Source organism: Oncorhynchus masou, chromosome 2 (genome assembly GCF_036934945.1).
Source record: "Oncorhynchus masou masou isolate Uvic2021 chromosome 2, UVic_Omas_1.1, whole genome shotgun sequence".
NCBI lineage: Eukaryota > Metazoa > Chordata > Actinopteri > Salmoniformes > Salmonidae > Oncorhynchus > Oncorhynchus masou.
The window spans coordinates 12,809,861-12,824,481 of record NC_088213.1 but is presented as its reverse complement, the minus strand read 5'-3'; the positions used below and the strand labels follow the sequence as shown (position 1 = coordinate 12,824,481).

The 14,621-nt window shown below is 44.0% G+C and overlaps 1 protein-coding gene across 1 annotated transcript; it reads right to left on the bottom strand.

Moving 5' to 3' along the window:
- Nucleotides 1-407: 407 nt before the first annotated feature.
- Nucleotides 408-14,607, bottom strand: LOC135552539 (dipeptidase 2-like). The gene is made up of 9 exons (XM_064984228.1): nt 13,365-14,607; nt 7,588-7,733; nt 7,057-7,183; nt 6,727-6,856; nt 5,538-5,679; nt 2,400-2,469; nt 1,294-1,470; nt 943-1,119; nt 408-764 (listed from the first exon to the last, which is right to left on the bottom strand). Exons 2-9 carry the CDS (start codon nt 7,728-7,730, stop codon nt 408-410), a joined length of 1,323 nt encoding a protein of 440 aa, XP_064840300.1. The 5' UTR covers nt 7,731-7,733; nt 13,365-14,607.
- Between the last annotated feature and the right edge of the window lie 14 nt (nt 14,608-14,621).

The following is a 14,621-nucleotide window of genomic DNA, read 5'->3' as shown; positions in this document are numbered from 1 at the left end:
AACACAACTGATTTGCCCAAACACATTAAGAAGGAAGAAATTTGAGAAATGTACTTTTAACAAGGCACACCAGTTAATTTAAATGCATTCCAGGTGACTACCTCATGAAGATGGTTGAGAGAATGCCAAGAGTGTGCAAAGCTGTCATCAAGGAAAAGGTTGGCTACTTTGAAGAATCTCAAATATTAAATATATTTAGATTTGTTTAACACTTTTTTGGTTGCTACATGATTCCATTATTGTTATTTCATAGTTTCGATGTCTTCACTATTATTCTACAATGTAGAAAATAGTACAAATAAAGAAAACCCCTGGAATGAATAGGTGTGTGAAAACTTTTGACAGGTACTGTATATTTAATCCATTTGAATTCAGGCTGTAACACAACAAAATGTAGAATAACATCATCAAAAGACAAGAAAGACATCATCAAAATATAATTCCAAAAGACTCTCCTGATAAGGAGTAAACACAGGCCACCCACAATGAGTGACCGTGCCGATGGTGGTTGAAAGGGGGAGTGATGGAGGAGTGTTAGAGAGAGAGAGAAAGAGAGAGAGACAGAGAGTTCCTGCCAGGGCTCTCACCAGTTCGCGGAGCAGGTCATCAGGAACATTGCGGCTGTGGTTACACACGGCATGGGCTGAGGAGTGGCTGAAAATAACTGGAGCCTTAGAGATCTGCAGTACTGCCCTGGCTGTAGCCCAGGAACTATGGGACAGGTCTACTATCATCCCCAATCTGTTCATCTCCTTCACCACATCCTGAGAGAGAGAAAGACAGAGAGAGAGGGAGAGAGGGAGAGAGAGAGAGAGAGAGAGGGAGAGAGAGAGAGGGAGAGAGAGAGAGAGACAGAGAGAAAGACAGAGAGAGAGGGAGAGAGGGAGAGAGAGAGAGAGAGAGAGAGAGAGAGAGGGAGAGAGTTCCTGCCAGGGCTCTCACCAGTTCGCGGAGCAGGTCATCAGGAACATTGCGGCTGTGGTTACACACGGCATGGGCTGAGGAGTGGCTGAAAATAACTGGAGCCTTAGAGATCTGCAGTACTGCCCTGGCTGTAGCCCAGGAACTATGGGACAGGTCTACTATCATCCCCAATCTGTTCATCTCCTTCACCACATCCTGAGAGAGAGAAAGACAGAGAGAGAGGGAGAGAGGGAGAGAGAGAGAGAGAGAGAGAGGGAGAGAGAGAGAGGGAGAGAGAGAGAGAGAGAGAGAGAGACAGAGAGAGAGGGAGAGAGAGAGAGAGAGAGAGAGAGAGAGAGAGAGGGAGAGAGTTCCTGCCAGGGCTCTCACCAGTTCGCGGAGCAGGTCATCAGGAACATTGCGGCTGTGGTTACACACGGCATGGGCTGAGGAGTGGCTGAAAATAACTGGAGCCTTAGAGATCTGCAGTACTGCCCTGGCTGTAGCCCAGGAACTATGGGACAGGTCTACTATCATCCCCAATCTGTTCATCTCCTTCACCACATCCTGAGAGAGAGAAAGACAGAGAGAGAGGGAGAGAGGGAGAGAGAGAGAGAGAGAGAGAGAGAGAGTGAGTGTGAGTGAGTGAGTGAGTGAGTGAGTGAGTGAGTGAGTGAGTGAGTGAGTGAGTGAGTGAGTGAGTGAGTGAGTGAGTGAGTGAGTGAGTGAGTGAGTGAGTGAGTGAGTGAGTGAGTGAGTGAGTGAGTGAGAGAGAGAGGGAACAGGAAAAGCATGTTACCACTTGCTGTGAGGTTTCCCAGTAATTATATATTACGTGCTCTATGTACATCATTGTGCATATCTGCTGACAGTGAAAAACATACAACACTTTGTGCCACTTATCTACAAACAGTAAACACTACAAACAGTAAAACACACAGTTGAGACTGAGGATCACATCAGTATTACACAACTCCTTAAAAATCGTCAAGGATCAAGATTGTTTGTGTACAACTCCTAGAGACTGTGAAGGAAAACGTTATGTTTGTGTATCAAATTAATGCTGCTTTTCTAATAACCATTTGAATGGGTTCATGTGGGTGACTGACTGAACGTGTATGGAGGAATCCTCTCTATCACTGATAAGCAACTTGGCAGTACACCCAGAACATTACTCTGGCTGTTTTGGTTATTTCAGGTATTTCACTTTCAAGGTCTCAACTTGGAGAGAGGAAGCCTCGTGAGGTATTGGTCCATCACATGCAGGAGCCAATGATGAATAATAAATCATGTCAATCATGCAAATATAACTCGTCTGTGGAAAAGTATGTAGAGGCCTGAAGGGACCGCCAACCTGCACTGACTGTACAAAGTTTGCTCTAACCTCTCCAGCTTGTTGACTTCAAGTGTGCCGAAATGCCATTACGCCTGAAGTGACCAGCGTAGGCTACAAGTATTGACTTGTACACAGACTTAGTGTTAAAGGTTGACCTTACCTTACCGAAGTCTGTTAGGCTGTCATTTTCTCTTTGATAGACATCATAAATTGTTGAGGAGGACTCAGCCCTGAAGCAATAAAAAAAACTACTGTGTTATAGCCCAGAGGCAAGAACCTAAGATGTCAAACCAAAATATAACAAATATTGTGCATGAGTCTAAGTATTAATATCACATGCACAAGTACAGTGAAATGCCTTTCGTGCAAACTCAAAACCCAACAACGCAATAATCAATAACAATGTATTAAAACAACAGAAAAACACAAGAAATAAGAATAAGAAATATGAAAAACACAATAAAGTAAATAAGTAAGCATACCATATACTGCACAATAAATACTTAAAAAGTCATATCCAATACCATACTTCAATATGCAGGGATACTGGAGTGATGGAGGTAGATACTGTATGTATAGGGGTAAGGGTGCTGGACAACAGGATATAAGATAAACAGAGTAGCAGCAGCTTGCATGTGAGTGAGTGTGCAGGTGTGTAGAGTCAGTATATTAGTGAGCAAATTATGGAGTGAGTGTTTGTATGTGTTGGAGTGACAGTGTGTGTGAGTGTGTAGGGCTCTGTGAGAGTGCAAATATGAAAATAAAAGGTCAATAAAGTTACAAGGTAAACTCAGCCCGTGTAGCTATTTATCAGTTTTATCGCTTGGGGATAGAAGCTGATGTTGTCTACCCTCACCAACTGGGGTCGGCCCGTCAGGAAGTCCAGGATCCAGTTGCAGAAGGAGGTTTTCAGACCCAGAGTCATATGCTTGGTGGCGAGATTGGAGGGGATAATGGTGCTGAACGCGAGCTGTAGTCAATGAACAGCATTCTCACATAGGTATTCCTATTCCTATCGACTACAGCTCAGCATTTAACACCATAGAACCCTCCAAACGCGTCATTAAGCTTGAGACCCTGGGTCTCGACCCCGCCCTGTGCAACTGGGTCCTGGACTTCCTGACGGGCCGCCCCCAGGTGGTGAGAGTAGGTAACAACATCTCCACCCCGCTGATCCTCAACACTGGGGCCCCACAAGGGTGCGTTCTCAGCTCTCTCCTGTACTCCCTGTTCACCCACGACTGTGTGGCCACGCACGCCTCCAACTCAATCATCAAGTTTGCAGACGACACTACAGTGGTAGGCTTTATTACCAACAACGACGAGACGGCCTACAGGGAGGAGGTGAGGGCCCTCAGAGTGTGGTGTCATGAAAATAACCTCTCACTCAACGTCAACAAAACAAAGGAGATGATTGTGGACTTCAGGAAACAGCAGATGGAAACAGCAGCCCCCTATCCACATTGAAGGGACAGTAGTGGAGAGGGTAGAAGGCTTTAAGTTCCTCAGCGTACACATCACAGACAAACTGAATTGGTCCACCCACACAGACAGCATGGTGAATAAGGCGCAGCAGCGCATCTTCAACCTCAGGAGGCTGAAGAAATTCGGCTTGCCACTAAAAACACTCACAAACTTTTACAGATGCACAATTGAGAGCATCCTGTCGGGCTGTATCACCGCCTGGTACGGCAACTGCTCTGCCCATAACTGTAAGGCTCTCCTGAGGGTAGTGAGGTCTGCACAACGTATCAATGGGGGCAAACTACCTGCCCTCCAGGACATCTACACCACCCGATGTCACAGGAAGGCCAAAAAGATCATCAAGGACAACAACCACCCGAGCCACTGCCTGTTCACCCCGCTATCATCCAGAAGGCGAGTTCAGTACAGGTGCATCAAAGCAGGGACCGAGAGACTGAAAAACAGCTTCTATCTCAAGGCCATCAGACTGTTAAACAGCCATCACTAACATTGAGTGGCTGCTGCCAACATACTGACTCAAATCTCTAGCCACTTTAATAATGGAAAAATTGATGTAATAAATATATCACTAGCCACTTTAAACAATGCAACTTTATATAATGTTTACATAACCTACATTACCCATCTCAAATGTATATACTGTACTCTATACCATCTACTACATCTTGCCATCTTGATGTAATAAATGTATCACTAGCCACTATAAACAATGCCACTTTATATCATGTTTACATACCCTACATTACTCGTCTCATATGAATATACTGTACTCTATACCATCTACTGCATCTTGCCTATGCCGTTCGGCCATCGCTCATCCATATATTTATATGTACATATTCTTATTCATTCCTTTACACTTGTGTGTATAAGGTAGTTGTTGTGAAATTGTTAGGTTAGATTACTTGTTAGATATTACTGCATGGTCAGAACTAAAAGCACAAGAATTTGGCTACACTCACATTAACATCTGCTAACCATGTGTGTGACAAATAAAATTTGATTTGATTTGATTGTGTGGAGAGCAATAAAGATTGCGTCATCTATGGATTAGTTTGGGTGGTATGCATATTGGAATGGGTCTAGGGTGGCTGGGATGGTAGAGATAATGTGCCATAAACAGTCTCTCAAAGCACCTCATGATTACAGAAGTGAGTGCTACAAGGCGGTAATCATTGTGGCATGAAGCCTTAAGAGTTCTTAGGTACAGGAATGATTGTGATCATCTTAAAACGTGAGGATTACAGCCTGGGACAAGGAGAGGTTGGAATGACTGTGAATATGCCTGCCAGCTGTTCTGTGCATGCTCTGACAACGCGCCCTGGAATACCATCGAGGCGCATGGCCTTGCGGGTGTTGACCTGATTAAAGACTCTTCTCACGTCGGCCTAGGAGAGCGAGATCACCCAGTTCTCTGGATCGGTGACAACCCTCACCCCCGGCTCGATATTGTTGCTGACAAAGCGCGCATAAAATGCATTGAGTTCGTCTGGTAGAAAGGCATCGTTTGGCAGATCACGGTTGGTCTTCCTTTGTAATCCGTAATGGACTGTAGCCTCAGCCACATGCAGCGGGTGTCGGAGCCTGTTTAATATGATTCCACCTTATTCCTATATTGTCCTTTTGCTCATTTGATGACAGCGAGGAAGTCATAAGTGTGTGTGTGTGTGTGTGTGTGTGTGTGTGTGTGTGTGTGTGTGTGTGTGTGTGTGTGTGTGTGTGTGTGTGTGTGTGTGTGTGTGTGTGTGTGTGTGTGTGTGTGTGTGTGTGTGTGTGTGTGTGTGCGTGCGTGCGTGCGTGCGTGCGTGCGCACCAAGGTGTATTGCAGGTGTGTGTGAGGGCCATGGAGCGAACCCCCAGCTGGTAAAACATACGCAGGGTTGGCAGGCTGCTGTCTATTGAATGACCTCCCTCAATGCTGATCAGACACGCTATCCTGTTAGTGTCATTTAGTCCTGTTGAATACACACACATGATACACACACACACATCATCATCATCATATTCATTATCATCATACTACTGTAAATTGGGCAGAAATATGTTTTTACCAGGCATCAACCCACTTAGACACCCACGCATTTCCATATATTGGTGGAAAGATAAATTTGAAGAACCCATAAAATTACTTCAGAAAGCATAAATTACAGGCCAGAAGACCAGCTGGCAAGTGTCTCCTTGCCCAGTCTGTAAGCCCAACATGTTTGAAGCTGCCCAACATTGTTCCTGTTCCTGAGAACTCCAAGGTAGGCAACAACACCTCCGCCATGCTGACCCTCAACACAGGGGCCCCTCAGGGGTGTGTGATTAGTCCCCTCCTGTACTCCCTGTTCACTCACGACTCCAAAACCATCATCAAGTTTGCTGACAACACGACGGTAGTAGGCCTGAATACCGACGGAAATGAGACAGCCTACTGGGAGGAGATCAGAGACAACAGCCTCTCCCTCAATGTCAGTAAGGAACTGATCGTGGACTAAAGGAAAAAGGGGGAGAGCACGCCCCCATCCACATCGTTGGGGCTGTAGTGGAGCAGGTTGGGAGCTTCAAGTTCCTTGGCATTCACATCACTACGGACTTAACATGGTCCATACACACAGCCACCTCCTCCCCCTCAGGAGGCTGAAAAGATCCTCAAAAAGCTCTACAGCTGCACCATTGAGAGCATCTTGACTGGCTGCATCATCAAAGGCAGAGGCAAAGCACAACAGAGGGGGAAAAAATACTAAAATCACCAGGAATTCAGAAAGAAATATATAATAACTTAAGAAATCTGTTCCCAAGTATTCCCACAAATAAAAAAAGAAACATGATCATGTCTCAATGTAATCAAAGTATTAAACAATTGTTATTTTAAAATTATTGTTATCTCTTATTGGGCCTATTTGTGGTCCATTTACAGTGTACAAATTATTATAATTATGTTACGGGCCAACGACCATTCTCACCGAAAAATATCGGCCCGTGGCTGAATCTACTTGCCTACCCCAGGTATATTGTACCTTTGGCAGATGTAACTAGCTCCAGTTCTGGGTTCTCTGTACACATACGGTTGATCACGTCTATCTGTTCCAGTGTGAGCCTCACAGCATCCTTCGCCTGGGCGCCACACAACACGTAGGCTGCAAACACCTGATCAGAGCATGGGATAGGGCAGAGACAAAGCAGGGGGTCAGAGAGCAACACATGAGTTAGAAGGGTATTATGGCTTTAGTACAACTCAGTGTGCACATGCACGGACACACATACACACTCACACACTCACACAAACATGCACGCGCATACACAATCACACACACACTTAGGCTACTATTAACCATATATTAACCAACCTGAGCGCCGACGTGTCCCGTTGTGAGTCTGTTGATGTCCGTGGCCACTTTGCTGATGTTGTGAAGGTCAACCTGACTCAGTCTGTTGCCGTGGAGAATCCTCAGCATCAAAGCTAGGTCATTATGTCTAGGAGAGAGAGAGATGAGGCAGTCAGATGTAATAGAGGCGAGGGACTCAAGGTGGAGCCGGAGGGAGACATTTTTATATATCAAATTTCTAAAGTGACAGCTCCATACAGTACCACGTGTGTGTGGGCGAGTTACATACTGAATTACTCAGTATGGGATGATCATTATTTGTATTTGGAACCACACTTGTTTGGATACTTGGTGGTGAAGTCCCAAAAGTTTACTATTGAAAATCCATGAGCTATTAATATTTTAGGCTGCATATGGTATGGCAACAAATGTCTATGTATCTCTGCACAGACAAATATATCATCAACCAATAATAAGGGATACTGTAGGATAAACTTGTCTCTATTTTAGGAAAACCAGAATAACTAAGACAACTTTCCTCTGTTTACTTACCCATCAATCAAAGAATATTTTGTCATCAAGCCAAATGCACTTCCTGTTGTAGGATCTCCTGATGTCATCCCACAGAGAAAACACAGCATCAAGTTCGTCCCCAGGTTTAGAAAATCACCTCTATGGAGTATCCGCGATATCATATTCTATAAATAAAATAATTTTAAGACGTGGTAACTTCAATTAGTCCAGTACTTTTAACTCTTGGTACCACTTTAAACAAACTACAATGTATAAACACTTTATCAAATCAAATCAAATTGTATTAGTCACATGTGCCGAATACAACAGGTGTAGTAGACCTTACAGTGAAATGCTTACTTACAAGCCCTAAAACAACAATGCAGTTTAAGAAGGAAAAAAATTGAGAAAATAGAAAATAATAAATAATTAAAGAGCAACAATAATATAACAGTAGTGAGGCTATATACAGAGGGTACCGGTACAGAGTCAATGTGTGGGGGCACAGGTTAGTCGAGGTAATTGAGGTAATATATACAGTACCAGTCAAAAATTTGGACACACCTATTCATTCAAGGGTCTTTCTTTATATGTACTATTTTCTACATTGTAGAATAACAGTGAAGACATCAAAACTATGAAATAACACATATGGAATCATGTAGTAACCAAAGTGTTAAACAAATCAAAATGTATTTTAGATTTTAGATTCTTCACAGTAGCCACCCCTTGCCTTGATGACAGCTTTGCACACTCTTGGTATTCTCCCAACCAGCTTCACCTGGAATGCTTTTCCAACCGTATTGAAGGAGTTCCCACATATGCTGAGCACTTGTTGGCTGCTTTTCCTTCACTCTGCGGTCCAACTCATCCCAAACCATCTCAATTGGGTTGAGGTCGGGTGATTGTGGAGGCCAGGTCATCTGATGCAGCACTTCACCCCTTTCCTATCTTGGTCAAATAGCCCTTACACAGCCTGGAGGTGTGTTGGGTCATTGTCCTGCTGAAAAACAAATAATAGCCCCACTAAGCGCAAACCAGATGGGATGGTGTATCGCTGCAGAATGCTCTGGTAGCCATGCTGGTTAAGTGTGCCTTGAATTCTAAATAAATCACTGACAGTGTCACCAGCAAAGCACCCCACACCATCACACCTTCTTCTTAATGCTTCACAGTGGGACCCACACATGTAAAGATCATCTGTTCACCTACTCTGCGTCTCACAAAGACATTCCAAGAGTGTGCAAAGCTGTCATCAAAACAAAGGGTGGCTACTTTGAAGAATCTCAAATATAAAATATATTTTGAATTGTTTAACATTTTTTTGGTTACTACATGATTCCATATGTGTTATTTCATAGTTTTGATGTCTGCACTATTGTTGTGCAATGTCGAATATAGTAAAATTAAAGAAAAACCCTGGAATGAGTAGGTGTGTCCAAACTTTTGACTGGTACTGTACATGTAGGTAAAGGTAAAATAACTATGCATAGATAACAAACAGAGAGTAGCAGCAGTGTAAAAATGCAAATAGTCTGGGTAGCCATTTGATTAGCTGTTCAGGAGTCTTGTGACTTGGGGGTGGAAGCTGTTAGGAAGTCTTTTGGACCTATACTTGGTGCTCCTGTACTGCTTGCCATGGAGTAGCAGTCTATGACTTGGGAACAGTCTATGAATTGGGTGGCTGGAGTTTTTGGTATAGAGGTCATGGATGGCAGGAAGCTTGGCCCCAGTGATGTACTGGGCCGTGCGCACTACCCTCTGTAGTGCCTTGAGGTCGGGGTCCGAGTAGTTGCCATACCAGGCAGTGATGTAACCAGTCAGGATGCTCTCAATGGTGCAGCTGTAGAATATTTTGAGGATATTTTCATTCTCAAGAGGGGGAATAGGCATTGTCGTGCCCTCTTCACAACTTTTTTGGTGTGTTTGGACCATGATGTGGACACCAAGGAACTTGAAGCTCTCAACTTGCTCCACTACAGCCCCGTCAATGAGAATGGGGGTGTTCTCAGCCCTCCTTTTCCTGTGGTCCACAAACATCTCCTTTGTCTTGATCACGTTGAGGGAGAGGTTGTTATCCTGGCACCACACTCCCAGGTCTCCGACCTCCTCCCTATAGGATGTATCATCGTTGTTGGTGATCAGGACACCCACTGTTGTGTCATCTGCAAACTTAATGATGTGTTGGAGTCGTGCTTGGCCATGCCGTCATGTGTGAACAGGGAGAACAGGAGGGGACTGAGCACACACCCTTGTGGGGCTCAGTGTTGAGGATCAGAGTGGAAGATGTGTTGTTACCTACCCTTACCACCTGAGGGCGGCCCATCAGGAAGTCAGGATCCAGTTGCAGAGGAAGGTGTTTAGTCCCAGGGTCCTTAGCTTAGTGATGAGCTTTAAGGGCACTATGGTGTTGAACGCTGAGCTGTAGTCAATGAATAGCATTCTCACATAGGTGTTCCTTTTGTCCAGGTGGGAAAGGGCAGTGTGGAAAGCAATAGAGATTGAGTCATCTATGGATCAGTTGGGGTGGTATGCAAATTGGAGTGGGTCTAGGGTTTCTGGGATAATGGTGTTCATGGTGTTCATGTGATCCATGACCAGCCTTTCAAAGCCTTTCATGGCTACAGACGTGAGTGCTACGGGTCGGTAGTCATTTAGGCAGGTTACCTTTGTGTTCTTGAGCACAGGAACTATGGTGGTCTCCTTGAAACATATTGGTATTACAGACTCTGACATGGACAGGTTGAAAATGTCAGTGAAGACACTTGCCAGTTTGTCAGTGCATGCCCTGTGTACACGTCCTGGTAATCTGTCTGGCCCTGCGGCCTTGTGAATGTTGACCTGTTTAAACGTCTTACTCACATCGGCTCCCGAGAGCGTGATCCCACAGTCATCCGGAACAGCTGGTGCTCTCATGCATGATTCAGTGTGGCTTTCCTCGAAGCAAGCATAGAAGTTATTTAGCTCATCTGGTAGGCTTGTGTCATTGGGAAGCTCGCGGTTGTGCTTCCCTTTGTAGTACGTAATAGTTTGCAAGCCCTGCCACATCCGATGAGCGACAGAGACAGTGTAGTACAATTCAATCTTAGTCCTGTATTGATGCTTTGCTTGTTTGATGGTTCATCAGAGGGCATAGCAGGGTTTCTTAGAAGCGTCCGGGTTAGAGTCCCGCTCCTTGGAAGCGGCAGCTCAGTGTGGATGTTGCCTGTAATCCATGGCTTCTGGTTGGGGTATGTACATACGGTCACTGTTGGGACGACATCATCGATGCACTTATTGATGAATCCAGTGACTGATGTTGTATACTCATCAATGCCATCAGAAGAATCCCGGAACATATTTCATTCTGTCCTAGCAAAACAGTCCTGTAGCTTAGCATCTGCGTCATCTGACAACTTCCGTATTGAGCGAGTCACTGGTACTTCCTGCATTAGTTTTTGCTTGTACGCAGGAATCAAGAGGATAGAGTTATGGTCAGATTTGCCAAATGGAGGGCGAGGGAGAGCTTTGTACGCATCCTTTTGTGTGGAGTAAAGGTGGTCTAGAGTTTTTGTTTCCCTCTGGTTGCACAGGTAACATGCTGGTAGAAATTAGGTAAAACAGATTTAAGTTTCCTTGCATTAAAGTCCCTTGCCACCAGGAGCACAGTCTCTGGATGAGCATTTTCTTGTTTTATTATGGCCTTATACAGCTCGTTGAGTGTGGTCTTAATGTCAGCATCAGTTTATGGTGGTAAATAGACAGCTAAAAAAAATATAGATGAAAACTATCTTGGTAAATAGTGTGGTCTACAGCTTATCATGAGATACTCTACCTCAGGCGAACAAAACCTCAAGACTTCCTTAATATTTGATTTCATGCACCAGCTGTTATTTACATATTGAAACAGACTGTCACCCCTTGTAATAAGCTGTAATATCTTGCCGATGCATGGAAAACCCAGCCAGCTGTATGTTATCCATGTCGTCGTTCAGTCACAACTCGGTGAAACATAACATATTACAGTTTTCAATGTCCCATTGGTAGGTTAGTCTTGATCGGTGCTCATCCATTTTATTATCCTATGATTGCATGTTGGCTAATAGTGCTGATGGTAGAGGCGGATTACCCACTTGCTGTTGGATCCTTATAAGCCACCACGACCTACGTCACTGATATCTCTGTCTCTTCTTCATGCGAGTGATGGGGATTTGGGCCTTGTCCAGTGTCTGAAGTAAATCACTGGTGTCCGACTCCTTAAAGTAAAAATCTTCGACCAGTATGAGGTGAGTATGAGCCTCAACATCAGCATTCACAGCCGACCACTCAGACGGGTGAGGGCATTCACAGCCGACCGCTCAGACGGGTGAGGGCATTCACAGCCGACCGCTCAGACGGGTGAGGGCATTCACAGCCGACCGCTCAGACGGGTGAGGGCATTCACAGCCGACCGCTCAGACGGGTGAGGGCATTCACAGCCGACCGCTCAGACGGGTGAGGGCATTCACAGCCGACCGCTCAGACGGGTGAGGGCATTCACAGCTGACCGCTCAGACGGGTGAGGGCATTCACATCCGACCGCTCAGACGGGTGAGGGCATTCACAGCCGACAGCTCAGACGGGTGAGGAGACACCAGCCAACCATTTTTACTTGGTCTAGACAGGTTTTTATTTTTTATGTAACCTTTATTCAACTAGGCAAGTCAGTTAAGAACAAATTCTTATTTACAATGATGGCCTCCCCCAGCCAGACCCGAACGACGCTTGGCCAATTGTGTGCCGCTCCCTATGGGGGCTCCCAATCACGGCCGGTTGTGATACGGCCTGGAATCAAACCAGGGTCTGTAGTGACGCATCTAGCACTGAGATGCAGTGCCTTAGACCGCTGCGCCACTCGGGAGCCCATTATGGATTTAGTGACCACCCGCTTTTTACATGGTCTGTAATTTCTCCGGATTTAGCGACCAATAGATTTTACAATATGTACAGATTGATTCTTGAAGATTATAATTTATAGAACGCCTCATGAGTTTAGTTCAATTGTCGTACCCCATCAGAACCCAAAAATATAAGCCTGTTTTACTCCAATGTTTGTAAATAGAGTAAATGTAAACAAACACTATATAACCTCAAAACATGGTTAAAACTACATGATAAATTGGGTGGTTCGAGCCCTGGATGCTGATTGGCTTACAACCGTGATATATCAGACACAGGTATGACAAAACACTTATTTTTATTGCAATAAGGCACCTCAGGGTTTGTGGTATATGGCCAATACACCACAGCACTCTGTATTATCCAGGCACTCTGCATTGCGTTGTGCTTAAAAACAGCCCTTAGCCTTGGTATATTGGCCATACACCACACCCCCTCGTGCCTTATTGTTTAAGTATAATGTTGATATCATGGATGGTCAGTCCTTGCATACAAAGCTCTGTGAATTAATAAGAGAGTGGTTACATTTTTCCAGCTGTATCCCTCAGTTTTTTACTGCAACATAGGCGGGATGACGGCTTAGTTATTATTTATTCTGCAGACTTTCGCTTTAGGAATGGTTTCTTAAACATGCATAGGCCTATTTATAAAGGGTTTATGAAGGCTTAATGAATCCTTAAATATTGTAGTACGTTTAAAGTTGAACATAACATTTAAAGTAACTTTTACAGTAAATGGGTCAACAGTTTTAACGAGTGAACCAAAACATTACGCAACTATAACTATTACGCAAATAGACCTACAAATAACGGAAATTCTATAAAAAACATAATAATTCAGTAAATCTAGGCAACATAATTATTTAAACAGTAAAGTATTTTTAGCAAAACAAAACTCACTGTGCAAGTTGTTCGATCAGCTGGTCGTTTTTATTTTTTACAACGAATGATGCATAAATCCGAACATCACAATTCAATAATGCGAATTTTCTAGCTCCCTCCGCCCAGATGTAGGCTACGTGAGTAACTCAAATAAATTGTACTGTAACGTATAGAATAGATCGAGTACATTACGCAGTGTGGTCATAGAGATGGGATTACTGCCATCTACTGTCCAATCTAACTAAGAACACTATGAGCCAGTTTCCCAGAGATAGATTAGCCTAAACCTAGACCTAGAAATAAAAACGATTTAAATGTTTTTTAGTCCAGCTGTGTCCAGGAAGCCAGCCCTTTAAAGGGGCAATCTGCAGTTGCCACATACATTTTTGGACATGTAAATTAATATGTACCCATTGATTTTTTAAATAATATAGAATTTATGCTTCATGAGCTTAATTTAACTGCCATACCCCATCAGAACCCAAAATATAAGCCTGCTTTACTCCAATGTCTGTAAACATTGCAAATGTAAAATACTGTACAGCCTCAAAACATGCTTAAAACTATCCTTTTCATATATTGTTTCCACAGCTATGTCTATGCATTTGAGAGTGGTTACATTTATCTAGGCCCATCCTTGAGCTTTTTACCGGAACAGAGGGGGGCGACCGCTTTGTTATTGTTTCAACTAAGGATTGCCCCTTTAAGTATTGTACTCCTAGCCTAATCTCAGAAATCCCAGACCTAGGTGTGTATGCTGGAACACTGAGGGTATTTGATTAATGCCCTGGGACTGCCCCGGGTAAACCGGGTTAGCTTTAATTGTATTTGTTTTGGAACCGGCTGCCTCCCGGGCGTGAGTCAGGTGCTCCATTTTGGCCGACGGTAGAGTCGGCTCAAAACAAAAGTGGCCATAGGTTAAGCATGTGGAGTAAATTGTAGGACTCTGTTTTCACATGCAAAAATTATTGCTCTTGATAAAAACACTATCCGCATTCCAAATGAAAAAGTTAAAAATGGTTAAAGATGTAGGTTTCTGAACGATGCATCATGCTGCCTTGTTGACAACATGACATTTACATTTACATTTAAGTCATTTAGCAGACGCTCTTATCCAGAGCGACTTACCGAGCGGAGCAGATTACTGTTCCATTTGAAAAGGGTGCTCCTCCCTCACTGCATAGCCCGGTGCACTGCGGTTCAGCTGAATCAAACTCTCTCACTGGTAACATTGTGGGAGGCAACCCATCTGTCTAGAAAGAGATTACTCAATAT